Genomic DNA, 27,466 nt, shown 5'->3' with positions numbered 1-27,466 from the left:
CAATGGACTGTGAAATTGGGGTCAGAACTCTAATTTGGACTTCAACTTCATCAAAAACTACCTTGACCAAAAACTTTTACCTAAAGCAGGACAGACGAATGAACAAATTAAGAAACGGACGGACGAATGGACGCACAGACCAGAAAACATAATGCCCCTCTACTATAATAGGTGGGGCATAAATATGGCTCAGAGTCTCGGTCTAGTACAAAGCATACTACATTAACATATTCTTGTCGTGAATATGCATACTACTGTGGATTCATTATTATTCGTTGGATATCAATTTTCGTGGATTTCGTGGGAACAAGTGAACCATGAAATTAAATGTTAAACGAATGACACAATTTCTATAGGTTTGGATGCAGACTTCGGCAAAACAACGAAATTGAATATCCACGAACATATCATTTTTCCTTCATCCACGAAAATTGGTACCCACGCAAATAAATGAATTCACAGTAATTTGCTGTTGGACGTTAAGCAGCCATCCATCATGGTCTTCTTTATAATGAACCTACCTGAGCAAGTTTTATTATCAGCATTCAATTTGTAGTGAGTTGGACAAGCACAGTGATGACTCAGATTTTTACCATCTTCTATAGGATGTGCCAAACACAAGTGGGAACATCCTCCATTTTTGTCATGGCAACTGTTGGTTCCTGTAAAAACAGTATGCGAAAAACAGTTATTCACTGCCAAAAAAATAAATTCTGAGCAAATATCTATTATGATTTGGTGTGTTAAGTGTGCAAACGTAGTAAAGATGCAAGAATTTAAATGTGTTCTTCTTAACATTTATGTGGTTCACACATGTTTCTTATTTGTTGTATAGATAGACCGTTAGTTTTCCTGTTTGAATGGTTTTACACTTGTCATTTTGGGGCCTTTTATAGCTTGCTGTTTGGGCGTGAGTCAAGGCTCTGTGTTAAAGGCTGTACTTTGACCTATAATGGTTAACTTTTACAAATTTGACTTGGATAGAGAGTTGTCTCATTGGCACTCATACCAAATCTTCTTATATCTACTAACAACTACAATATAGTCATACTCCTAATAATATAAGTGATCAACATGATAATTGAGATTGAAGAAACCTAGTTCTCAATCATAAAATAATTACACTTGAACATAAAAAACAGAATTGCAGCTTTCACAACTATCATTTTCCATACCTGCTTGTCTTGAAGAATGATAGACCAATATATCCATGACAACACCCATGTGATCTCTGAGTGTGGTACGGTTGTTTCCATTGGTCTTGTTAGCTTTCTCGACCGTCTGCTGCTCCCAGTCAGCCCAGAATATGAAGTCATTGTACAATGTTAAACCCATAGGTTTGGGTACCTGCTTAGTAATGATCTGAGTTCTGTTTGTTCCTAAAAAAAAAAAAACAATGTTTGGAATATATGTGTGGAAGATCTTTTGTCATCATTATCAATATTCATAGTAAGTGGGGTGTACTTTGGATTCATTAATATTCGTTGGATACCAATTTTCGTGGATTTCGTGAGTACATGAGAACCACGAATTTAAATGTTCAACCAAATACAAATTTTAAAAAGGAATGAGTGTAGACTTTGCCAAAACCAACCAGATGCTCCGCAGGGCGCAGCTTTATACGACCGCAGAGGTTGAACCCTGAACGGTTGGGGCAAGTATGGACACAATGTTTAAGCTGGATACAGCTCTAAATTTGGATTGTGATTAGGCCAAAAAAAAATTATATTTCTGTTTCCTGCTTCCAAGGCCAAAAAATCAGGGTCTGTAGGTCGGGATTTCTTTAAACTCGTTAATTGTGGCACATTTGTGCTGGGAGCAGCCATTCTTTGTTTGGGCATAGTAAAATACGGATCTGGATCGGACACGATTTTTTTCTGGACCGGAACCAATTTTTTTCCTGATTTGAATAAAAAAGATCTAGGGTCAGAGGGTTTGAGTCAGGGTCGGTCGGAAACAGGAAACAGACATATATTTTTTTTTTGGCCTTAAATAGTTGACACAGCATAGGTTTCTGACACAGAATGAATGTGGTCTAATGAACTTAAAATTTTTGTTTTGCCTTTGAGCAATTCACTATGCTGTTGAATATTAATCCTCTCAAAAAAATGGTTGAAGAAAGGAGTAGGGGCATTAAGGCCTAGTTTTGGCCCAAGAAAATAAAATGTTTGATAACCATTTTAAATTGGCACATAATGTTTAGAAATGCATAGGATCAAGAAATATGAATTAAAAACAGAAAGATTTTTATCTGCTGACGTCACAATTACGTCATAATATGTATTGTTTTCACAAAAACGATGAAAAATATAGAATTTATGCAGTTTTCTATCATTATTTCCTTTCAGGAAACATCCTGCACAGCCGAGAAACAACAAAATAATTTAACAGAAGCTTTATTATAACTATTGGCATAATCTCACCAAATATAAAGTTGTTTCTTGGATGCGCACATACTTTTTCAATCTAAAATATACTTAAAATTTGATGAAAAAACAAGGAAAATCACGAAATATAGCAAAATATGCAAATTAGGTCATGATTCGTTGCCATGGTAACTTGTTTGATGTCAAATTTGTTTTCTTTTTCTTAGTACCTTATACCTTAGTCAAGTTTTCAGTAATTTAAAAATATGTATGATTACTTTTAAATTTGCAGTAATTTTTGGGCCAAATAAGGGCCTTATTGCCCCTACTCCTTTCTTTTTATTTATGAAATTTCAAATGAGAAAAATTGAATTCCCCCCTCCCCCCAATTTTTTTTTCAAATCCCCCTATCATTTATTCCAAAACTAATCACAATTCAAATTTCTAATGGAGTTTGCAACAATAATTACTCATTTAAGTACATAATAAAATATTAAAATGTACAAATGTGCTTGTTATCACTGAATGGTAAAGATTATCTTAATCTATCAGTTGGTAGTAAAAGTAAATATACATTGTATATTGTATAAAACAATGATTTTAGTTGATTCAACTACTTATTCTTGACAAAGAAAGATAACTCCAATTGAAATTCTTGCTATTGCACAATATTGTGCAATTAGATATTTCTTGCTATTGCGCAATACTGTGCAATTGAAAATACTTGCTATTGCACAATACTGTGCAATTGAAGATTTCATGCTATTGCGCAATACTGTGCAATTGGAAATTTCTTGTAATTGCTGAGTACTGTGCAATTGAAAATTTCTTGCTATTGCTCAATACTTAATATAATAATTTTAGATCCTTATTTGGACCAACTTGAAAACTGGGCCAATAATCAAAAATCTAAGTTCATTTTTAGATTCAGCATATCAAAGAACCCCAAGGATTCAATTTTTGTCAAAATCAAACTAAGTTTAATTTTGGACCCTTTGGACCTTAATGTAGACCAATTTGAAAACAGGACCAAAAATTAAGAATCTACATACACAGTTAGATTCGGCATATCAAAGAACCCCAATTATTCAATTTTTTATGAAATCAAACAAAGTTTAATTTTGGACCCTTTGTGCCCCTTATTCCTAAACTGTAAGGACCAAAACTCCCAAAATCAATACCAACCTTCCTTTTATGGTCATAAACCTTGTGTTTAAATTTCATACATTTCTATTAACTTATACTAAAGTTATGGTACGAAAACCAAAAAAAATGCTTATTTGGACCCCTTTTTGGCCCCCAATTCCTAAACTGTAAGGACCAAAACTCCTAAAATCTTTACCAATCTTCCTTTTGTGGTCATACACCTTCTGATTAAATTTCATAGATTTCCATTCACTAATACTAAAGTTATGGTGCAAAAAAGTTGATTCAACTACTATTCTATCGAAAGAAAGATAACTCCAATTGATTTCTATTTACTTAAAAACCAAGAAAAATGCTTATTTGGACCCCTTTTTGGTCCCCAATTTCTAAACTGTTAGAACCAAAACTCCCAAAATGAATCCCAACCTTCCTTTTGTGGTTATGAACCTTGTGTCAAAATTTCATAGATTTCTATTTACTTAAACTAAAGTTACTGTGTGAAAAAAAAGAATAGGCTTATTTGGGCCCTTTTTGGCCCGTAATTCCTTTAATGTTGGGATCAAAACACCCAAAATCAATCCCAACCTTCCTTTTGTGGTCATAAACCTTGTGTTAAAATTTCATAGATTTGTATTCCCTTTTTCTAAAGTTAGAGTGCGACGACGCAGATGACGACGCCAACGTGATAGCAATATACGACGAAAATTTTTCAAATTTTGCGGTCGTATAAAAATTAAATATCCACAAATATGTAAGTTTTCCTCAAAACACGAAAGTTGGTACCCACAAAAATAAATGAATCCACAGTATACAATTTTTTTTTAAAGATTATATATTCAGACTCAATGATTATGGGCAGCTAAAAATCTTTCTCCATTTAATTCATTTGTAAATTGTATACTTTTAAACATTTTGTTTATGGTCTATTATCATATTCCAATTTATTTAGCACGAAATGTGTAAGGTGATGTTTATCTTTATTAGATACTTTGTCTGAAAAAGGGTCCTCTATGCTAAGGCCAAAAAAAATATATATGTCTGTTTCCTGCTGCCAAGGCAAACAAATCAGGGTCGGTAGGTCAGGATTTTAATATAAAAAATCTAATTTTTTTTTATTATTTTTGCACTCCCTGTCAGATTTGCAGATGGTTAAATGTCATGTTTGGTTGGGGTCCTGTACCCTAAAATCATTTACCGTATATTCCCGAATTTAAAGCGCATCGTTTTATAAGCCGCACAGTCGTTTTTAGGGGGGAAGATTGTTTTTGTCCTTACATAAAACGCACCTGAATATTAAGCGCAATTGCTACAATTAAAGTTTTAAAAATGTTGGAACCGGGAGGATTATTCAATTAAAGCTTCTTTGAAGAGATTTTGAATGTTTGGGGCTTTGAGTCAGGGTTGGTCGGGAAACAGGAAACAGGAATATTTTTTTTGGGCCTTATCTGCTATTAACAACATTTTTTATTATACACATGTTATAACCATATAAAATTTTTGATTTTTTATAATTTTAAGCATACATGCATGACATACCATTAATATTGGCAGATTCAATCATGGCTTTGTCGATGCTTGCCCAGAAGATCTTTTTCTCTGTGAAATCTATAGTCACAGCATGAACTTTGCCAATATCCTCAACAACCACCTGTCTCCCTGTCCCATCTAATGCTGCTCTCTCAAGCCTTGCTGGTTCTGACCAGTCAGTCCAGTAAATGTGCCTGATAAAAGGAAAGTAGAGTTAAATGCATTTCTTGTTTAATTTCAGCTGGAAAATTTAATCTTCACAAAGTCTGGTTAAAGGATTATAAAATCCTTCATAATTATTCCTTGGATTTCAATTTTTATGGATTTTGTCGATAATAGTGAACCATGAATTAAGATATTTAATGAAATAAATATTTCCTATTTATAGCTTGACTGAAGACTTTTCCAAACCAGGAAATCAAATATCCACAAAATGTCAATTTTAATCAATCCACAAAAATAAATGAATCAACAGGATGTTTCATTTGTAATCCGTCAAAATCCATACTGACTATGACTTTAATGAGGGTGGAAAAGGGTTATTTACGTGCAATGTGATTGCCATTTTTTAATTCACGTTCAACATGTTTTTACTTTTTTATTTGACGTTTAGTCGTGCAAGATGGGTGCCTCGTTCAACGTGTTCTGCTTATTTAAATTTACGTGCATCGTGATTTTCAATGTCTTATTTTGCTTGCTCTGTATTTTTAAAATAAAATTCAAACACTTGGCTGCAGGGGTCGTCAAGAAATACTTTTTTAAAGCCGTAAAACAATTATATCATAAATGTGTATACTAAATCGGGAATATCAAGTAAAACAAAGAGTTAATATAATTATACAAGACAGTGACACAGTCACAAATGGTTCACATAAAAGTTTTTATTTTTCGTGCAACCTTCATTACAGGTATTATTTCACGTTCAACATGAAATTATGTCTTATTTCACGTTTTTAGTGCAAGCATCCCCTTTAACACCCTCTTTAATGGTTTTTGGTGGAATCGTTGCTCAATCTATAGTTTGCTACATTATGTTTAGGAGTTGTTGATTTATTTTTTGACTTAGTTTGAATGTAGTTCTTGGTATACTTTATTTCTATTTGGCCATTTTTTTCTATTCTGTTTTTTTTTTTGTACCAATAATTTTCTATTCTGTAAACTCAACATAGAACCACATTTATATCAATGCGACGTATCTTTCATGTATGAGGTATAATTACAATACCATGAAAACTTTGAAAGTTGTGAATTTGATAAATATACAACAATTTGATAGAAAATTCCTACTTTCGTTTTCACCAACAAAAATACAGGTTTTTCCAGAACATACTATGTCCCCCACAAGGAAGGCAATTTCTTTTAACATTTTAATATAATGTGGGTGATTGGTTGTATTTGAAATACCAAATCAAAAGAGTGTGTTTTTTAATTTATTTTGATTTCTGTGGGTGGTGGGGGTTATAATAAGTTAAAGGGAAAGGGGGTGGGGGAGATCATAGTATTTTCTGGAACAGCCCTTAGTACTCCACAATATTTCAAAGTCAACCAAACCCAAAATTGACATACCCATTAGCTGGATCAATAGCTAAAGCTCTTGGCTGATGTAGATCTTTCCAAACAATAACTCTTCGCGATGTACCATCAGTCCTGGCCACTTCGATCCTCTTAGACCCAGTATCTACCCAATAGATATTTTTAGCCACCCAATCTACCACCATGCCCTCTGGATACTCCAAACCATATTGAATCACCTTTTCTACAGCACTACCATTCATAAAAGCTCGGCTTATTGTCTACAATTGACAAATACATATATAAATACATAATTATTTCATCTGGCAATAAAATACATAAGTATTTTATCCTAGAATAAAAAGTATACTTATTTCATCCAACAGTTAAATACATGATTGATTCTTCAGATAGTTTTTAAACTACAAGTTATGCATATTTATTTCACCAGACAGTGAAATACATTAATTGTAATTATTTCATTCAACAGTTACATATTTATTGCATATCATAGAAAATAGGGATGGTGGTAGGATATTTTTATATTTTTGTTCACTTTTTAACTTTTTGATTCTATTTATCTTCAGATTGAACTACAAGATCACATATTTCTTTAAGTCCAAAGTTACAATGCATATCTAGTTATTGGACATGAAAGGAGTAGAAGACACTTGTTTCACAACTAGATAGGTGAAGATTATTTTAGAAAGATAACCTGAACAATTACAGTATATTTTTTTCAATTTTATTCTTGTAACATTAAAATAAAGTGTCTTCCGACTTCCCCCATATATTTATATTCCTAACAACCTAACTCTTAAAACACACATACAAGACAAAAATTCTCATACCCTCTCTGTTGCGTCTGTCCAATAGATCCTATTGTCATTAATATCGTAATCAATGGCAATAGGAGCTTCTTTGATCCCTCGGATCGGAATCGGTCGGATTCTGTGATTGGATTCCAGCGACAGTCTCTTGATGTTCTGCTGACCACTGAATATTAGGAAGGCCTCGGGTATTATACATGTCTTACTGTTACCACTGAGCTCTAGCCCCATTGGACAAGCACATACTGATTTATTAGGGGTCATTAGACAAAGATGGCTGCATTCTCCATTGTTGTGAGCACATGGGTTGGTGCCTAGAATTGAAATTGTTAAAATAAATTATTGAAATCATATTGCAATACATACAAAAGATCATACATTTTTTTTTTAACTGTTTCAGATTTTGTCATGTTTGGGCCTAAAATTGCTACACAGTATGGGGTTTGCTCATTGTTAAAGGCCTTCTAGCGATTTATAGTTGTTTATATCGGCTTCCTTTATATGGTCTGTACAAACTAGGGAGATTGTTTGAACACATGTTTACTAAAACTTGCCTTGTGTTTCCTTAGGGCTATTCCATTAAAATGTATGAGGGTGGTAGGAAGGGAAGTTTATTCATTGTATGTTGGTCTTTTTTCAGCAGTTATAAATGCACATAATAAGTTCTAAATCAAAAGTAAATCCTAACCTGAAAAAGATGTTACCCTCTATTTTGAAAATTTTATAGCATTTTTTATAAGAAGCCATTCCTCAAATAGCAATCACTAATCTCCCATTGTTGTGTCTTGTTTAGAATTAGCAAAAAGTTCTCAATGAAAAGTATATCCTATCCTGAAAAAGACGTTACCTTCAATTTTGACTAGGTTGACTGCCTTAAGCCCCATTAGATCAGGCAGTTGGTCAACAATGGTCTTCCTATCAATGCCTGACCGTTTATTAACACGTTCTATTGACCGTCTCTGCCAATCAGTCCAATAAATGTAATCACCTGAAATATTAATTCTTTTATTAATATAAAATAGATAAAACACAATATGTACATATGTGACTTTATCGGACCACAGATGAATTATCACGTTGTGATTGGATAAACGCCGTCACGTGGCCTCCAGCCTCACCCCCTATGGGTTTTACTCATCCTCTATGGATCTGTATGGGGTCAGTAGGGAACCATATAACTTATAGGGTCCTCCAAATCCAATCCCCAACCCCAAAAACAAAAATCATTTTTGATTTTGGCTTGCCTGACCATCCTTACGTTTTAGCATGTTAATTAAGTGGCTACCCTATATATTATTATATATTTTTTTTAAAAAGCACTTTTAATTCAAGTCACAATTTTCATCTAGATGAATCCAGTTTTGAAACAAGTGCTTTTATCTTTATCATGTCTAATCATTATCATAAATGTCACAGACTGCTAAATACTGGAAAAAATAAACTTTTTGACTTTTTTATCAGAGGATAAATGATGATGTAGAAGGGTGACAAAAATATTTGTGCAAATAAAACATAACCAATTGGCTGTTTCAGAATCTAATGCATCCTGGGTAATATTTTCAAATGCTTACACCAAATATTTTGATTGGTTTGAAACGTTAAACAATGGCAATTCCACCAATGACATAACATTATTTTCACTTTGGGGTACGAACAATGAAATTTCCCATGATGCTTTAGATTCTGAAAAGGCCAATTGAATCTTAATTTTATGAACTTACCTAACAAACTAAATCCAAACAAATGAGGTAGATTTTGATTGACTAGTACACGTCTCCCTGTCCCATCATAATTTGCCACTTCTATTTTATCAAGACTAGCATCCCCCCAGTATATCTTCATCTCAGCATGATCTACTGCGATCCCATTAGGCCAACCTAATGATGAGTTTACCAGAGCCAACCGACCAGAACCATCCATGTTAGCTCGTTCTATTTTTGGTTTCTTTCCCCAATCTGTCCAGTACATGTACCTGTAACAGAAAAAAATGTTATAAAAAAATATACATTGATTGATTGATTTATTGGTGTTTAAACCCACTTTCAACACAATTGGATATTTCTCCTTTTATATTTTTTGAGAACAGATATATCAGATTCCTGCACTTTGCCTGTAATTTTCTTGACAAGTAAAAAATTATTTTGTAACTTAAATTTCTGATCATTGATAAATTTCAAGGAATATTCATGGATAGGATGTATAAAATATGATATGCTAAATGCACAATATATATATCAAGTCAGTACCATACAGTTTTGATTGCAAATCATTTAATCTTTACCCAAAAAGGAATACATCTTTACTTTTCTACATTGGCTAGAAGTATAGGAGGAGGGTTGAGATCTCATAAACATGTTTATCCCTGCCGCATGTTTGCGCCTGTCCCAAGTCAGGAGCCTCTGGCCTTTGCAAGTCTTGTATTATTTCTATTTTAGTTTCTTGTGTACTATTTGGCAATTAGTATGGCGTTCATTATCACTGAACTAGTATATATTTGTTTAGGGGCCAGCTGAAGGAAGCCTCCAGGTGAAGGAATTTCTCACTACATTGAAAACCTGTTGGTGACCTTCTGCTGTTGTTTTTTTCTATGGTCGGGTTGTTGTCTCTTTGACACATTCTACATTTCCATTCTCAATTTTACATCAACTTCTAGGATACATAATTTTCAGTTGTCTCCTTCCCAATCCCACCACGTCTCTATATATTCACAAAGACAGTGCAAAATATTTCATTTACAGAAATATTTCTATTATCTTAATCACATCAAACTTAATTTCATGGTAAAAAATTTACACATTAAACCTACCCTGAGATTGGATCAAGAGTTATTGCCCTTGGTTCTTCTAAATCTTCAGCTAACAGAACTCTACGAGAGGTTCCATTCAACCTAGAGACTTCTATTCTGTCTGTGCCTGTGTCTGTCCAGTACAAATTCCGACCAATCCAATCCACTGCAATACCGTCAGGATGCATCAAGTGGTTGTCAATAACCTTCTCCTGACCTGAAAAACAATTTATCAATACATAAATGTACATGTATTCGCAAGTAAGATATTCCAATCTCGAGAAATCTGGATTACTTCCCTTGCACCATTTCCTCTGCACACGTTTCCTATCTACATGTAAACTTTACCTTATAGATGGGTAATGTCCATTTGACACAAATAATGCCCCCTGCTTGCATTTAATGTTATAAAGGGACATAACTCAAGAACAGTAAAAGTTGAAGCAACCCAAATTCATTATTGATCTAAGTTTTGTGACAATAAGCATTTTGTATAATATTAATAACATTTGGGTTGAGACAAACTTAAGTTAGAGAACTCTAGAAAGTAATACCACCAAAATTCACACTTGATCTATGTTTTGTGGTAAGAAGGATTGTTTAAAGTTTCATAATATTAGTATGAGGTAAACTGTAATGTGAGAAAATGGAAACTAAATTCTGTATTTTAGTACAGACATACATAGACAGACAAGGATAAAACTGAATGCCTCTTCCGCTAAGTTCAATGTCATATAGTCTATTGAGGAGAGATTTCTCATTGGCAATCATACCAAATCTTCTTATTCTTATATGAAACTTACACAAAAATTGTCAACATGGGAAATAACTCCTTCTAATCTTAAAAGTAAAAACCAGATGCTCCGCAGGGCGTAGCTTTATACGACCGCAGAGGTTGAACCCTGAACAGTTGGGGCAAGTATGGACACAACATTCAAGCTGGATTCCGCTCTAAATTTGGATTGTGATTAAATAGTTGACACAGCATAGGTTTCTGACACAGAATGAATGTATTCAAATGAACTTAAAATTTTTGTTTTCTCTTAGAGCAATTCACTATGCTGTTGAATATTAATCCTCTCAAAATAATGTTTGAAGAAATTTTCTTTTTATTTATGAAATTTCAAATTAGAAAAATTGAACCCAATTTTTTAATCACATCCCCCTTTCCCTTATTCCAAAACTAATTTCAATTAAAATATTCTAATGGAGTTTGCAACAATTACTACTCATTTAAATACATCATAAAATATTAAGATGTAAAAAAACTGCTTGTTATCACTGAATGGTAAAGATTATTTAAATTTATCAGTTGGTAGTAAAAAGTGAATATACATTGTATATTGTATATAACAAAGATTTAAGTTGATTCTGGACAAAGAAAGATAACTCCAATTAAAAAAAAATCTTGCAGATATTTCTTGCTTACTTTACTGGACAAAGAAAGATAACTCTTAATTAAAAAAAAATTTGCTATTTCACAATATTGTGAAATTAGATACTTCTTGCCATTGCACAATACTGTGCAATTGAAAAGACTTGATATTGCACAATACTTAATATAATAATTTTAGATCCTGATTTGGACCAACTTGAAAACTGGGCCCATAATCAAAAATCTAAGTACATGTTTAGATTCAGCATATCAAAGAGGCCCAAGAATTTGATTTTTGTTAAAATCAAACTTAGTTTAATTTTGGACCCTTTGCACTTTAATTTAGACCAATTTTAAAACTGGACCAAAAATTAAGAATCTACATACACAGTTAGATTTGGCATATCAAAGAACCCCAATTATTCAATTTTTGATGAAATCAAACAATGTTTAATTTTGGACCTCGATGTGGGCCAACTTGAAAACTGGGCCAATAATCAAAAATCTAAGTACATTTTTAGATTCAGCATATCAAAGAACCCCAAGGTTTCAATTTTTGTTAAAATCAAACTAAGTTTAATTTTGGACCCTTTGGACCTTAATGTAGACCAATTTGAAAACAGGACCAAAAATTAAGAATCTACATACACAGTTAGATTCGACATATTAAAAAACCCCAATTATTCAATTTTGATGAAATTAAACAAAGTTTAATTTTGGACCCTTTGGGCCCCTTTTTCCTTAACTGTTGGGACCAAAACTCCCAAAATCAATACCAACCTTCCTTTTATAGTCATAAACCTTGTGTTTAAATTTCATAAATTTCTATTCACTTATACTAACGCTATGGTGGGAAAACCAAGAAAAATGCTTATTTGGGTCCCTTTTTGGCCCCTAATTCCTAAACTGTTGGGACCAAAACTCCCAAAATCAATACCAACCTTCCTTTTGTGGTCATAAACATTGTGTTTAAATTTCATTGATTTCTATTTACTTTAACTAAAGTTATTGTGCGAAAACCAAGAATAATGCTTATTTGGGCCCTTTTTTGGCCCCTAATTCCTAAACTGTTGAAACCAAAACTCCCAAAATCAATCCCAACCTTTCTTTTGTGGTCATAAACCTTGTGTCAAAATTTCATAAATTTCTATTAACTTAAACTAAAGTTATAGTGCGAAAACCAAGAAAATGCTTATTTGGGCCCTTTTTGGCCCCTAATTCCTAAAATATTGGGACCAAAACTCCCAAAATCAATACCAGCCTTCCTTTTATGGTCATAAACCTTGTGTTAAAATTTCATAGATTTCTATTCACTTTTACTAAAGTAAGAGTGCGAAAACTAAAAGTATTCGGACGACGACGACGACGACGACGACGACGACGACGACGACGACGCCAACGTGATAGCAATATACGACGAAAATTTTTTCAAAATTTGCGGTCGTATAAAAAATGAAAATCGTATTCAAACATCCATCTTTACCTGTTCCATCAATATTGGCCCTCCAAATAGCATGAACCTCATCATCAGTCCAATATACTTGGTTATCCACGGGGTCGAAATCAATAGCTATTGCATGCTGTACATTGGTGAGTTCTAATACCACATCTGTGTAGTCAGGTGTGTCTAGTGATATCCTCCTTAAATCTGTTCTTCTGGCTAGCAGTAATAATTGCTCATATCCTACAAATAATAAAAGTAATTATACAATGCATTGTATTAAATGCAATGTTAAACTATTTATCTAGTCTAATCTGCAATACTTATTTTTATTAAAGTAATATTTCATCGAAATGCAATTTCCTATCCTCGTTAAAAAAAATCTATAAATTCATTAATAGTTTAGACATATTTCATTTATTGTGAATTTTGAATGATTGATTGATTGATAGTTTGGTATTTAACTTGACTTTCAAGCCTAATTTGCTATTTTGTGGCTAACATCTTTGTTTAAACGAGTTGACTTTTTGTAGGAAAACGGATAATTCTCGTCGCTTCCTGTGGGACAGGCTCATGTGTGGAGCTGTGGTGACACCTACCTTCATTAAATGTTTTGTTGTCCAATTTAAGTTTGATTCCTGTGGGACAGGCATCTTGTATGATTTTTAATTTCAGTTTCGTGTGTATACATGGTATAATTCAGAGTTTAGCATGTCCTCCATTATCACTGAACTAGTATACATTTTAGTTTAGGGGCCAGCTGAAGGACGACTCAGGGTGCGAGAGTTTCTTGCTGCCTTAAAGACAGATTGGTGGCCTTTGGCTGTTGTCTGCTCTTTGGTCGGGTTGTTGTCTCTTTAACAAATTCCCTATTTCCATTCTCAATTTAACATGTGTAGAAATGATGAGTGGTGTGGACACCTACCTTCATTACAAGTTTTGTTGTCCAATTTAAGTTTGATTCCTGTGGGGCAGGCACATGTGTAGAAAAGATGAGTGGTGTGGACACCTACCTTCATTACAAGTTTTGTTGTCCAATTTTAGTTTGATTACTGTGGGACAGGCACATGTGTAGAAAAGATGAGTGGTGTGGACACCTACCTTCATTACAAGTTTTGTTGTCCAATTTAAGTTTGATTCCTGTGGGGCAAGCACATGTGTAGAAAAGATGAGTGGTGTGGACACCTACCTTCATTACAAGTTTTGTTGTCCAATTTAAGTTTGATTCCTGTGGGACAGGCACATGTGTAGAAAAGATGAGTGGTGTGGACACCTACCTTCATTACAAGTTTTGTTGTCCAATTTTAGTTTAATTCCTGTGGGACAGGCACATGTGTAGAAAAGATGAGTGGTGTGGACACCTACCTTCATTACAAGTTTTGTTGTCCAATTTTAGTTTAATTCCTGTGGGACAGGCACATGTGTAGAAAAGATGAGTGGTGTGGACACCTACCTTCATTACAAGTTTTGTTGTCCAATTTAAGTTTGATTCCTGTGGGACAGGCACATGTGTAGAAAAGATGAGTGGTGTGGACACCTACCTTCATTACAAGTTTTGTTGTCCAATTTTAGTTTAATTCCTGTGGGACAGGCACATGTGTAGAAAAGATGAGTGGTGTGGACACCTAGCTTCATTACAAGTTTTGTTGTCCAATTTTAGTTTAATTCCTGTGGGACAGGCACATGTGTAGAAAAGATGAACTGTGTGTAAACCTACCTTCATTACAAGTTTTGTTGTCCAATTTGAGTTTGATTCCTGTGGGACAGGCACATGTGTAGAAAGGATGAGTGGTGTGGACACCTACCTTCATTACATGTTTTGTTGTCCAATTTAAGTTTGATTCCTGTTGGACAGGCATATGGGTAGAAAAGATAAGCTGTGTGGACACCTTCCTTCATTACATGTTTTGTTGTCCAATTTAAGTTTGATTCCTGTGGGACAGGCACATGTGAAGAAAGAATAAGCTGTGTGGACACCTACCTTCATTACATGTTTTGTTGTCCAGTTTAAGTTTGATTCCTGTGGGACAGGCACATGTGAAGAAAGAATGAGCTGTGTGGACACCTACCTTTATTACAAATTTTGTTGTCCAATTTAAGTTTGATTCCTGTGGGACAGGCACATGTGAAGAAAGAATAAGCTGTGTGGACACCTACCTTCATTACATGTTTTGTTGTCCAGTTTAAGTTTGATTCCTGTGGGACAGGCACATGTGAAGAAAGAATGAGCTGTGTGGATACCTACTCTCATTACATGTTGTGTTGTCCAATTTAAGTTTGATTCCTGTGGGACAGGCACATGTATAGAAAGAATGAGCTGTGTGGATACCTAATCTCATTACAAGTTTTGTTGTCCAGTTTAAGTTTGATTCCTGTGGGACAGGCACATGTGTAGAAAGAATGAGCTGTGTGTATACCTACTCTCATTACATGTTGTGTTGTCCAATTTAAGTTTGATTCCTGTGGGGCAGGCACATGTGTAGAAAGAATGAGCTGTGTGGATACCTACCTTCATTACATGTTGTGTTGTCCAATTTGAGTTTGATTGCTGTTGGACAGGCATATGGGTAGAAAATATGAGCTGTGAGGATACCTACTCTCATGACATGTTGAGTTGTCCAATTTGAGTTTGATTCCTATGGGACAGGCATATGGGTAGAAAAGATAAGCTGTGTGGACACCTACCTTCATTACATGTTTTGTTGTCCAATTTAAGTTTGATTCCTGTGGGACAGGCACATGTGTAGAAAGGATGAGCTGGTGACATAAGACATAAGTGTGAACATCCACCATTATGTTTATCACAGGCATTCTCATTTGTATCTGTAAAATAAACCATGTAAAATTACCAGAATGTAAAAATAATTTACCTAACTACAGATTTCTTAGCTACAGTTAAAACATATTGGTTTGCTCAAACCCTACCAAAAGGTAGAGGCAGTTGGTAGGTAGCTATATATTATCATAGGTGGCATTTCCTTTCTCTTTTCAGCAAAGAAGTTGATTTGTCAAGATGTTTTTTTAGTTTATGCCTCTCTGATAAAAAAAACTTTTTAACACCAGGACAATAAATTAAAAAATGAAAAAGATTTTGAGAAGGCAGCTATTTTATGGGTCACAGTAGGGCTAGGACAAATGATGGTATTCTTTTATGGCCTTGAACTTATAAAAGAAACTTGATACAATAATCTACAAGCACTCAATTTTGGTAATGATTTTGCTAAAATATGAGATTCAAAACTTCCGCTTGTTAACAAAATCTATTATATTCAGAATAACAAGTTATAACACTTCCACATGATCAAATTGGTATCACTTGACAACACTCTATTTGTTCAAATTTCAAATTATAATTAGTATTAAGTATGAAGTATTTCCTTTTTCTACGACGTCATCTAGTCCTGTAATTAGCTTTACTTAAGTATCAACAGTTTTATGAATGAATTTTAGATTTTCATCTGACGCCATGTAGCGTGTGACATGGCTCATATTTGCACTTTGTACATTTGAACATAAAACCATTTTTGTTTTTTTCATACATAGCATACAAATGTAGTCAGGTCATGCAGGTATACATGGTATATATTTACCAAATCTTTGAAGCCTATTTGCTTGAAAAGCGTTGTGTTCTAAAATTACAAGATTCATTGGACTCTGGTTAAGAATATTAATAAATTAAAGCTCTCTGTCATCTCTTGTGGGTCATATATATTTATATAGACATTTATACATTGATATAGATAGTTGTCTCATTGGCAATCATACCACATTTCCTTATTTTCATATAAATCCCTTAAAATAATTGACATCAATTTAAGTTAAAACTGCAGACTGGATAAAAAGTCATAAAAGTCTACCCTTCAAGAAAAAGAAAAAAAATGCCAATTACAGCTATTTCATGCTACAAGAGTTGCGTAACAAAAACATGCCTCTAAGACAGGCTTGAGGAAATAACAATAAAACATGCTTTGTTACGACACAACATATATATCTGGGAGGTAACAGACTGTCAAATACTACCATGCCAAATTTTACGTTTTCTGCCAACTGATTAAAATGATAAATAAAGTCATCTATTATCTCGAAATTAAGCAGATTATTCTAAGAAGTAATCAACCAGCGATGGATCTGATTAAACTCAATCTATAAATATATACATCAACAAAATCTCTATTGATTCTGCATGCTTACAATTACTTTTCTGGTTTTAAGATTTTTATATAAACAACATTTACAATGCATAGAAAATTTTGAAATATTGTGATTGTTCTTGGGTTAGCTTCAACTTGATAGTATAGATATCAAAGGTACTTTGATTCTGTATGACTTACAATTTTTTCTGTTTTATGATGTTTTGAATGTATATAGAAAATCTTGAATTATTGTGACCTTTGATTGTTCTTAGGTAAGCTTAGTTTCAACCTAAATTTATATAGATATCAAAGGTACTTAACCTTGTCAAATGCTCATGATGCTTGTTAGATAATTCTGTATGCTTAGAATTATTTTTCTTTTTTATGATTTTTTTAACATGTTGAACATGTTGAATGTTTCTACGAAATCCTGATATATCATGAAAATTGTAACATTTGCATTGATTTTCTTGGGTTAGCATAGCTTCAACCTAAACTTATAGATATCAAAAGCACTCAACATTGTTACAATGCTTGTTAAGATGATTCTGTTTTGCTTACAATTATTTTTATTTTCTGATTTTTATAATGCATAGGAAATCTTGGGAATATTGTGACATCTGATTGTTCTTGGGTTAGCTCAGCTTTAACATAAATTTATAGATATATCAAAGATACTCAAACTTGCTGAAATTATTTTGAATGCTAACAATTATTTTTCTGTTTTTATGATTTTTATAATTATGCATTCGAAATCTTGGAATATTGCATTGCGACATCTGATTATTCTTTGGTTATATTAGCTTTAATTTATCCTACATGTTTTCAAAGGTTTTCCACTAGTCTATTCCAAGTTTTAGGGTAATGATATAGCTTTAACATGTTTAACATAGTAGTACCTCAAAGTTATAAATTATGAAGTGGACATATACATACATTATGTATGTGCCTGTTCTAAGTCAGACACCTATGGTTCAGTGCTTGTTGTTTTTTATTCTGTAGATCATATTTGTTTTCTGTTTGTTGTTTTTGTATACAAAGCCAGCAATTTATTTTCTACATTGTTCTAGATTAACTATTCTATATTTGTCATTTCAGGGCATGTTTAATACACTCCTTGATGAAGGTCGTACTGTGACCTAGAGTTACAAGCTTCTACTGTCATTTGGTCTCTAGTAAGGAGTTGTTTCATTGACAATTAACCACATAAGACATTAGAAACAAAATCATATGAAATATTAAATTCTTTAAAAATTGCGAAAGCTATTTCTTTACAATTTTTGCAGTAATAAAATATCACAAAAATTTCTGAATAGAATTATAAATATATAACAGGCTATTATTTCAACATAAAGCTAATTTTGATTATGGAATTTGCATAATTTCTAGTGCTTGATTTTTTTTAATAAATTCCATGTTTTTTCTGTATTTTAATGTTCTGTCACTGCACATGTCTGTGCGGTGCACGACATGTACACTTCCTATTAAAAAGAAGATAGCCCATTTGCAACAGAATGTATATGTACTGTGCAGCGCACAACTGTGAACACTATCTATACAAAATATCTTGTATGGAAAGTGTAAACTTATGCACTGCCCAGAAAATTATTATACAGAATAAACATGGATTTTATTCAAAATTTCAGGCACAAGAAATTAGGCAAAATCCATAATCAAAAATAATTCCAAGTTGAAATATTAGCATGTTAAATATGTATATATACACCATCCTATTTAACTAAGAAAGAGGACATCAGTAATTTAGGAATGCCTATAGCTAGAGAAATAACACATCATGATCAACTATTACTGAAAGCTGACAAATTATCTCCTTGTTGCACCTTGACAGCTTCACAAACGATCTTACATTGTAGGTAATTTACAAGAATTGACTGCTTTAAGCTTCAGTGAACATGTTACAGCCAAAACAACACAGATGTTAACCTACTTCTAAGACATCTAATAACTCCATTTCAAATATATCAAAAGTACCTGCAGGGTCTAATCTATGATTTTAAAGAAGGAGATGTGGTCAACTTCTTGGACAAGTGGATTTCACTTATTGTCACGGTTACTTCATGTTTACTCATCCATCTATGACATGTATAGTATATATATATACATGATATAAGCATGACAACCCATACATAAAGTTGTATAGGGACATTGATGCACCCAAATTTCGATCTTGATCTGAGTTAGGTGGTAAAGAGCCTATGTCCTGTGTTTGAATTTGTTTGTTAGCTTTTTGATCATGAATGTTTGTCTCTAATATTTAATTAACTGTGCATTTGTATTCAGATATCGCAGATCAAATTTATTCATTCATTGTTTAATCATACGTATTTTGATTGAGTTAAGTCTGCCAATTGATATTTTATCGTATGTTTTTCTATGTTGTGATGTTATGCTATTGTTTCAGAAAAAGGGAGAAGGTTTGGATCCATTAAAACGTTTAATCCCGCTGCAAATGTTTGCACCTGTCCTAAGTCAGGAATCTGATGTACAGTAGTTGTCGTTTGTTTATGTTATATTTACATGCTTCTCCTTTTGTTTATATAGATTAGACCGTTGGTTTTCCTGTTTGAATGGTTTTACACTAGTAATTTTGGGGCCCTTTATAGCTTGTTGTTCGGTGTGAGCCAAGGCTCCGTGTTAAAGGCCGTACTTTAACCTATAATGGTTAACTTTTCATATTGTTATTTTGATGGAGAGTTGTCTCATTGGCACTCACACCACATCTTCCTATATCTATTGAGTATAAATTTCATAACATTTGGTTGAAACAAACTTAAGTTAGCGAACAGAAATGAAAAATTCAGCGATTTTTCCATTTGTAAAGGGGCATAACTCTAGAAAGGTAAAAGTGACACCACCTAAATTCAAACTTGATCTGTGTTTTGTGGTAATAAGCATTGTATATAAGTTTCATAACAATTGGCTTAGGCAAACTAAAGTTAGAGAATGAAAACGTAAAATTCAGCAATTATTCCATTTGTAAACATGGTAAAGGGCATAACTCTAAGACAGTATAAATGATGCAACTAAAATTCAAAATGATCTGTGTTTTGTGGTAAAAAGTATCGGGTATAATATGAGTGTCATAACATTTGGTTGAGGCAAATTTAAGTTGGAAAACCGAAACTAATTTTGAGAAGTACAGGCGGACAACTAAATGCCCCTCCACTAAGATGGGAGCTTAAAACTCAATGCATAATTGAAAACATGTATTCTCGATAAAAAATTGAAAATAGAAAAGTACAGAGTTTTCATCAAGCTTGATTAACTAATTATAAACAATACATGTACACATATATATCAACACATGTACACAACAACACATGTACAACATCCATGCATACCTTGTGATTTTTTGACTGGCAGGCAAAAAAAGATAAATAATATATATCCATCATGCCCAATACGACTATAGATCTACAAATAACTTTGTCTAATGTGTCTATCCTAACATTTACATTACATTAAGCAATTTACTGTCTTAATTGTTATCAGCCCACAGCTAAAAGTTATGAAAGATGTAAATTGTTTTTGTTTTATTTATTTCAAAGAGCAGCTGCTGCCATTAAAAAAATAGCATTATATAAATGTGTCATTTTTTTCAAAATTTTAAGCGTGTTAAACAAATAAAGTTATGTAACATGGCAAGAAATGTAATGAAAGTTCCTCATTGAAAATTCAATCATACAAAAAAGAATCGGGGACAAATATATGACAGAAGAAAGCAACCTTTCCAAAACACATGGTTTGGTTGAGAGTTTATATTTTCAAAGCCTTATACATCATGTACATGTATGTCATGTATGTCAAGATTTGTTACAAAAATTTATGAAGCAAGAATAAGTACTGTTATGACTGTTGTACAAATCATTTATCTTAAAGTCTCCCCCAATCACTTCATTTTTATAATCCCTTCAATGGTTTGTTGAAATTCTTCATTGAACCACAAATACACCAAAGCTAAAATTACCATTGAAAGATCATTTTCTGATTGAGGTTTACCCTGGGCAAATCTTTCTCCCGACATTTAGTGTAAACTGTATGGTTTAAAGTTTTTATTGTCAGATTAATTACAATTTTCTGGTGAAAAAAAATAGTGAAGCAGTAGGATAAAACTTTACCTGTTTACTCTGATGTGTCATGCGTAATCCATATCAAGCTTTCAATGGTATTTTTAAACATAGTGTAAAGGAGTGCAAAAAACAACCTACTCAGTGTTCCCCAAGGATCTTACTAGCACCATCATGGTACAATTATTTCCCTATGGTAATTTATTAATATGCTGTAAATTTAGGGGAAAGTGTTACTACATATCCCATGTTGCTATTTGAAAATATAAATAAAAGACACGGCTTCTACTGTTTCTACTATTTACCTTTTGGTTGTCTTCTGGCACTAAATGAATGGATGTCCATTGGTGAATATATATCTCTAAGTATAACTCGCCGATTACTACCGGTAATTTTATCACAGGAATTAATGGACCGATCCTTCCAATCGGTCCAGTATAACGTTCGATCGTACAATGTCAAGGCAAACGGGTGAGGTAGTTCCCCTTCAACGACCACACGGCGATCAGAACCATCGAATTTACAACTATGTATGAAAGCATTTTTAGCGTCTGCCCAATAAATTTGTGAATCTTCATAATCTAACGTAAGTCCATTTGGCCAATGAATATTTTCCTTTATAATGACAGATCGATGTGCATGGGTTCCGTCCATTCCAGCACGTTCTATTTTTGGTGTCTCTCCCCAGTCCGTCCAATACATGTACCTGTTAACATGAGATAGTTAATATAATACTTAGCTGTTAACAAAATACTTAACTGTTAACATAACATGGTTAACATGAGAAAGATTTATAGATTATGGTTGATTATCTCAACGAGATTGATTTTCTCGCTTGAGCTGGAATAGCGAAAGTAAGAAAAGCAATCGAGTTGAGATGACCAATGATAATCTGTTTATCACTATTTTACCTGTGACGACATTGTCAATTTCAATGTCAATTTCGTTAGCAACGCCATGTGGCCTCCTTAGTTTCTAGCGATAATTTTTCCATCTCAAGCGAGAAGCATGATATGAAAATTATCTGACACAAAAAAAGATCAAAGGAAAAATGCACAAAATAGCGATAAAATATAATACTTCACTGTTATATTATCAGTACAATGTTCATGCACCGTGAAACACTAAGAGCAAAAGAACAACAGATATTTTAGTGGAAGTTGTCTTTTCATGCTTTTCTTATTTGGATGGAGAGTTGTCTCATTGGCACTCATACCACATCTTCCTATATCTATTTTGCTATAGAGTATGTTTATTCAATAAATATAGAGTTGAAATTACGGTTGTGTCAAATACTTTAATCAAGAGTTATCTCCCTGTTTTTCAGTCTGTCCCTGGTGTGTGAATTATAACTCAGATTAACTTACCCATTTAATGGATCCAGTGCAATAGCTCTTGGTTGGTCAAGGTCGTTCCAATAAAGCACCTTTCGGTAACTTCCATCCAAGTTGGCAACTTCAATTCTTTTAGTTTCTGAGTCGGTCCAGTATATCTTTCGACCCAACCAATCAACAGCTAGACCGTCTGGAGAGATGAGACCTGTTGTAATGACATTGACCGTAATTTCCGAGCCATTAAACCATGTCCTTTTGATCATTTCCTGGCTGACGTCCGTGAAGAAGACCGATCTGTCCTCATAAAGGAAATCCACTGCTGCTGCATCCTCGAGGTTTCCAGCGACAACGGTGGAATTACCTCGAGAATTGTTCCCGTCCACCATTCTAACATCTTTACGATTTGCAAAAAGCAGCAAGGGACTTCCTGAAAATATATAGATATCGTTTAATTGAATTTAAATATATTTATTTATAGTGGAATGGGAAACAAATTTTTGCAACTTTATTTTTAACGGACTATCATCATTTCCTTAAGACCATACCTCTCAAATGGTGTCAAGGGAGAGCCAACAATTGTGTTTTTTAAATAACATGTCTAAATAACAAGCTTCAAAGAAACAAAATGGGAAGGAAGGACAGAAAAGTGGACAGTTTTAAAAAAATAATCTATGGAGTAGAAGTCAGAGATTTGACAATTTCAAGACAAAAATTTAAGTTGGTTTTTCCCTGATTTTATGTGCTTTCTATACAATTGTTCATCCATTCTGAAAGAATTCAATCAGTTATATTTCAAATGATAAATGAGATATATGCATTATTTTTTTTTTTTTTCAGTTGTAGTTCATTGAGCCAGACATCCAGAGTTGTATGCAAAATTTTACCGAAATATGTGACATAGCCCATATGGTCCGAGTACACAGTTATTTCGTAGTGCATTTCTTTTAGACAATAAATGAAAATAAAAAAAATCCCACCTGCGCTTTCTCAATAATATTTTTACAGTATGTTGTACTACTTTTGGGACAAATTATATCAAAATTATAGAAAACTTCATCAGCTCTAACTCAAAATATGGACAATTTTATGTTAAGCGGGTCTTGAAATCTTTTGATAGCTTCCGAAGTGCTAATTTTTGACCTTTTTCAGCTGGACCTAATCACTACTTTACTTAAATATTTATGACACAAATTTTTTAACAGTGTCATTTCATCCCCCAACTTGCTATATGAGGCATAAAACATGAAGAAATAAATTTGGAAGGGGTATAACAAAAATTGACAAGTAACACACTGTCCACACTAAGGACTATATTCGTGGACAACGAAAATCAAAGGACGATAACTGTGTACTCGGACCTAATAGGATAGAAAAAGTTGCCCAATCTTAATAAAACTTGGTATGACAGAAGCTTAATATATTATAAGACTGCTAACAAAGTTTGATAGCAATAGAATATATATTATAGACACTATGATTAATTCTATATTCAAGTTTGCGTGTTAAATTTTGACGTTAAATTTGAGAAATTTCAACTATCAACATTTGGGGCTTTTAAAATTAAAATATTGCAAAAAAATACTTTTAAAATGCCTTAATATATAATAAATCAGGTATTTAAAGCAATAGAGTACTCATTTGATATATCAGACTTAGGATAATTTTTCAAAAGTCAAATTTATATGAGCCTGTGCCTAAAAATGCAGGTTTTCCAATGAAGGGGGGCCTTACATGAAGGTGTGATATTTTCCAGCAATTTTAAATTTGTGAAGCTTTTTGATTATTAATAATCCTTACATATGTATTTAATGTACTTTAAATGGAAAGAAAACTTACAAATAACATATCATATTAGTTTAAAAGGGTCTTAGGTCAAGTAAGACTAAAAATAATTTAGGGTCAATTTAGGCCGTAGCACATATTTACATTTAAAAATGCATATTGAAGCTATAGGAAATAAAAAATTGTGTCTTTCCTATCATTTCTTTACTCAGGTGACATGACACAATAAATCTGAACACAAAAAGGCTCTTACATTCAACTTTTTTAGCTGACAGTATGGTCTGATACAAAGATTTTTCACTTTTTAGTGAAAAACTTGCATGCAATTTTAGTCTCAACAGGCTTATATGTGAACCACATGGTATCCTACAGAAGTAAAGAAAGATATTATGTGAAATGTAATAGGTACAAAAGACATTGTTAAGTGCTTTTTATACAAATTTAGTGACGTCTTTATTATGGACTTCCAACTTTTATGTGCCATGCTCCTCACATTTAACTTGATCCAAACAGGGCGTTAGACGAGGGTCATTTATACAACACTTTTTGCTCATATTGTCTGAGATAATCTTCTTTTCTGTAGATTCAGAATTCACAAATGAGTAATTCAACTGGATTAAAGCACAGAAACACAAAAATTGACACATGAAAACATGTCAGATAGAAAGTCAGAATGCCACTTATGCATCAAAATTGAAAAAGCTATGAAATGCTTATTTTGACCATATAATGCCAAAAATGGTCATTTTTGCAGAAATTCTATCAAATAAAAGTTAAAATCCTTTAGTTTTATGCTATTTGACAAATTGACACCATCAAATCATTCAGGGAAGTTGCCAAAGTACAAATTCTATATTTCCTGATTTCACCTCTTAATAGGATAGAAAAAGTTGCCCAATCTTAATAAAACTTGGTATGACAGAAGCTTAATATATTATAAGACTGCTAACAAAGTTTGATAGCAATAGAATATATATTATAGACACTATGATTAATTCTATATTCAAGTTTGCGTGTTAAATTTTGAAGTTAAAATTGAGAAATTTCAACTATCAACATTTGGGGCTTTTAAAATTAAAATATTGCAAAAAAATACTTTTAAAATGCCTTAATATATAATAAATCAGGTATTTAAAGCAATAGAGTACTCATTTGATATATCAGACTTAGGATAATTTTTCAAAAGTCAAATTTATATGAGCCTGTGCCTAAAAATGCAGGTTTTCCAATGAAGGGGGGCCTTACATGAAGGTGTGATATTTTCCAGCAATTTTAAATTTGTGAAGCTTTTTGATTATTAATAATCCTTACATATGTATTTAATGTACTTTAAATGGAAAGAAAACTTACAAATAACATATCATATTAGTTTAAAAGGGTCTTAGGTCAAGTAAGACTAAAAATAATTTAGGGTCAATTTAGGCCGTAGCACATATTTACATTTAAAAATGCATATTGAAGCTATAGGAAATAAAAAATTGTGTCTTTCCTATCATTTCTATACTCAGGTGACATGACACAATAAATCTGAACACAAAAAGGCTCTTACATTCAACTTTTTTAGCTGACAGTATGGTCTGATACAAAGATTTTTCACTTTTTAGTGAAAAACTTGCATGCAATTTTAGTCTCAACAGGCTTATATGTGAACCACATGGTATCCTACAGAAGTAAAGAAAGATATTATGTGAAATGTAATAGGTACAAAAGACATTGTTAAGTGCTTTTTATACAAATTTAGTGAAGTCTTTATTATGGACTTCCAACTTTTATGTGCCATGCTCCTCACATTTAACTTGATCCAAACAGGGCGTTAGACGAGGGTCATTTATACAACACTTTTTGCTCATATTGTCTGAGATAATCTTCTTTTCTGTAGATTCAGAATTCACAAATGAGTAATTCAACTGGATTAAAGCACAGAAACACAAAAATTGACACATGAAAACATGTCAGATAGAAAGTCAGAATGCCACTTATGCATCAAAATTGAAAAAGCTATGAAATGCTTATTTTGACCATATAATGCCAAAAATGGTCATTTTTGCAGAAATTCTATCAAATAAAAGTTAAAATCCTTTAGTTTTATGCTATTTGACAAATTGACACCATCAAATCATTCAGGGAAGTTGCCAAAGTACAAATTCTATATTTCCTGATTTCACCTCTTAGGTCCGAGTACACAGTTATTTCGTAGTGCATTTCTTTTAGACAATAAATGAAAATAAAAAAAATCCCACCTGCGCTTTCTCAATAATATTTTTACAGTATGTTGTACTACTTTTGGGACAAATTATATCAAAATTATAGAAAACTTCATCAGCTCTAACTCAAAATATGGACAATTTTATGTTAAGGGGGTCTTGAAATCTTTTGATAGCTTCCGAAGTGCTAATTTTTGACCTTTTTCAGCTGGACCTAATCACTACTTTACTTAAATATTTATGACCCAAATTTTTTTACAGTGTCATTTCATCCCCCAACTTGCTATATGAGGCATAAAACATGAAGAAATAAATTTGGAAGGGGTATAACAAAAATTGACAAGTAACACACTGTCCACACTAAGGACTATATTCGTGGACAACGAAAATCAAAGGACGATAACTGTGTACTCGGACCATATACTGTAAATCGACCTTAAGACTATTTTCCACCTATGCATTGATACTGTATTACTTTTGTTTCATTAATTGAAATTTGGTCTTCAGAGAGTAAACTTTTCAAATCCATCTCAATTAAAAATCATGACAAACAGAAAAAAACATAAATCAGACAAATGCACCTAATGCAACTGACAAAAACATTGTGTGTCAAAAATTTCAACTGTATTTGACATTACTTTCTTATTCATGTTATAACTTATTCTAATTAAAACTAAGATTTAAATAACTGTTTTGAGCATTGTTGAAAACTAAATACAATTCTTTAATTTAATTTTAACTCTTAATTACATTTAACATGTTAAGTTGTCAGGATTTTTTCAGCATGCCATTTTACATCAATTTCAAAAGAACCTCAATACAATAATAACTCATGTAACTGGTGGTCAAATTTCACCACATTTTTTACATAATAGATCAATTCTTTTTATGTATTATATTACATGTATTACAGGTGTAGAAGCTGTTTAAAAAAGAGCTAAAT

General features: G+C 32.8%; 1 protein-coding gene across 1 annotated transcript in view; it reads right to left on the bottom strand.

Annotated features, from left to right (window-relative positions):
* The window catches only part of LOC134683222 (low-density lipoprotein receptor-related protein 6-like), a 50,158-nt gene that overhangs the window by 10,730 nt on the left and 11,962 nt on the right, over window positions 1-27,466 (bottom strand). The window contains exons 2-13 of the mRNA XM_063542387.1: window positions 22,571-22,964; window positions 21,509-21,909; window positions 15,668-15,805; window positions 13,025-13,225; window positions 10,188-10,383; window positions 9,103-9,353; window positions 8,229-8,369; window positions 7,403-7,695; window positions 6,606-6,832; window positions 5,049-5,233; window positions 1,176-1,379; window positions 522-662 (exon numbers count right to left, since the gene is read on the bottom strand). Coding sequence (XP_063398457.1) covers window positions 522-662; window positions 1,176-1,379; window positions 5,049-5,233; window positions 6,606-6,832; window positions 7,403-7,695; window positions 8,229-8,369; window positions 9,103-9,353; window positions 10,188-10,383; window positions 13,025-13,225; window positions 15,668-15,805; window positions 21,509-21,909; window positions 22,571-22,964 — 2,772 coding nt within the window. The remainder of the gene's footprint in view (window positions 1-521; window positions 663-1,175; window positions 1,380-5,048; window positions 5,234-6,605; window positions 6,833-7,402; window positions 7,696-8,228; window positions 8,370-9,102; window positions 9,354-10,187; window positions 10,384-13,024; window positions 13,226-15,667; window positions 15,806-21,508; window positions 21,910-22,570; window positions 22,965-27,466) is intronic.

This window comes from Mytilus trossulus, chromosome 9 (genome assembly GCF_036588685.1).
Source record: "Mytilus trossulus isolate FHL-02 chromosome 9, PNRI_Mtr1.1.1.hap1, whole genome shotgun sequence".
Classification (NCBI taxonomy): Eukaryota; Metazoa; Mollusca; class Bivalvia; order Mytilida; family Mytilidae; genus Mytilus; species Mytilus trossulus.
Note: the sequence above shows the minus strand (reverse complement) of the source record. Positions and strands in the feature narration are given on the sequence as shown.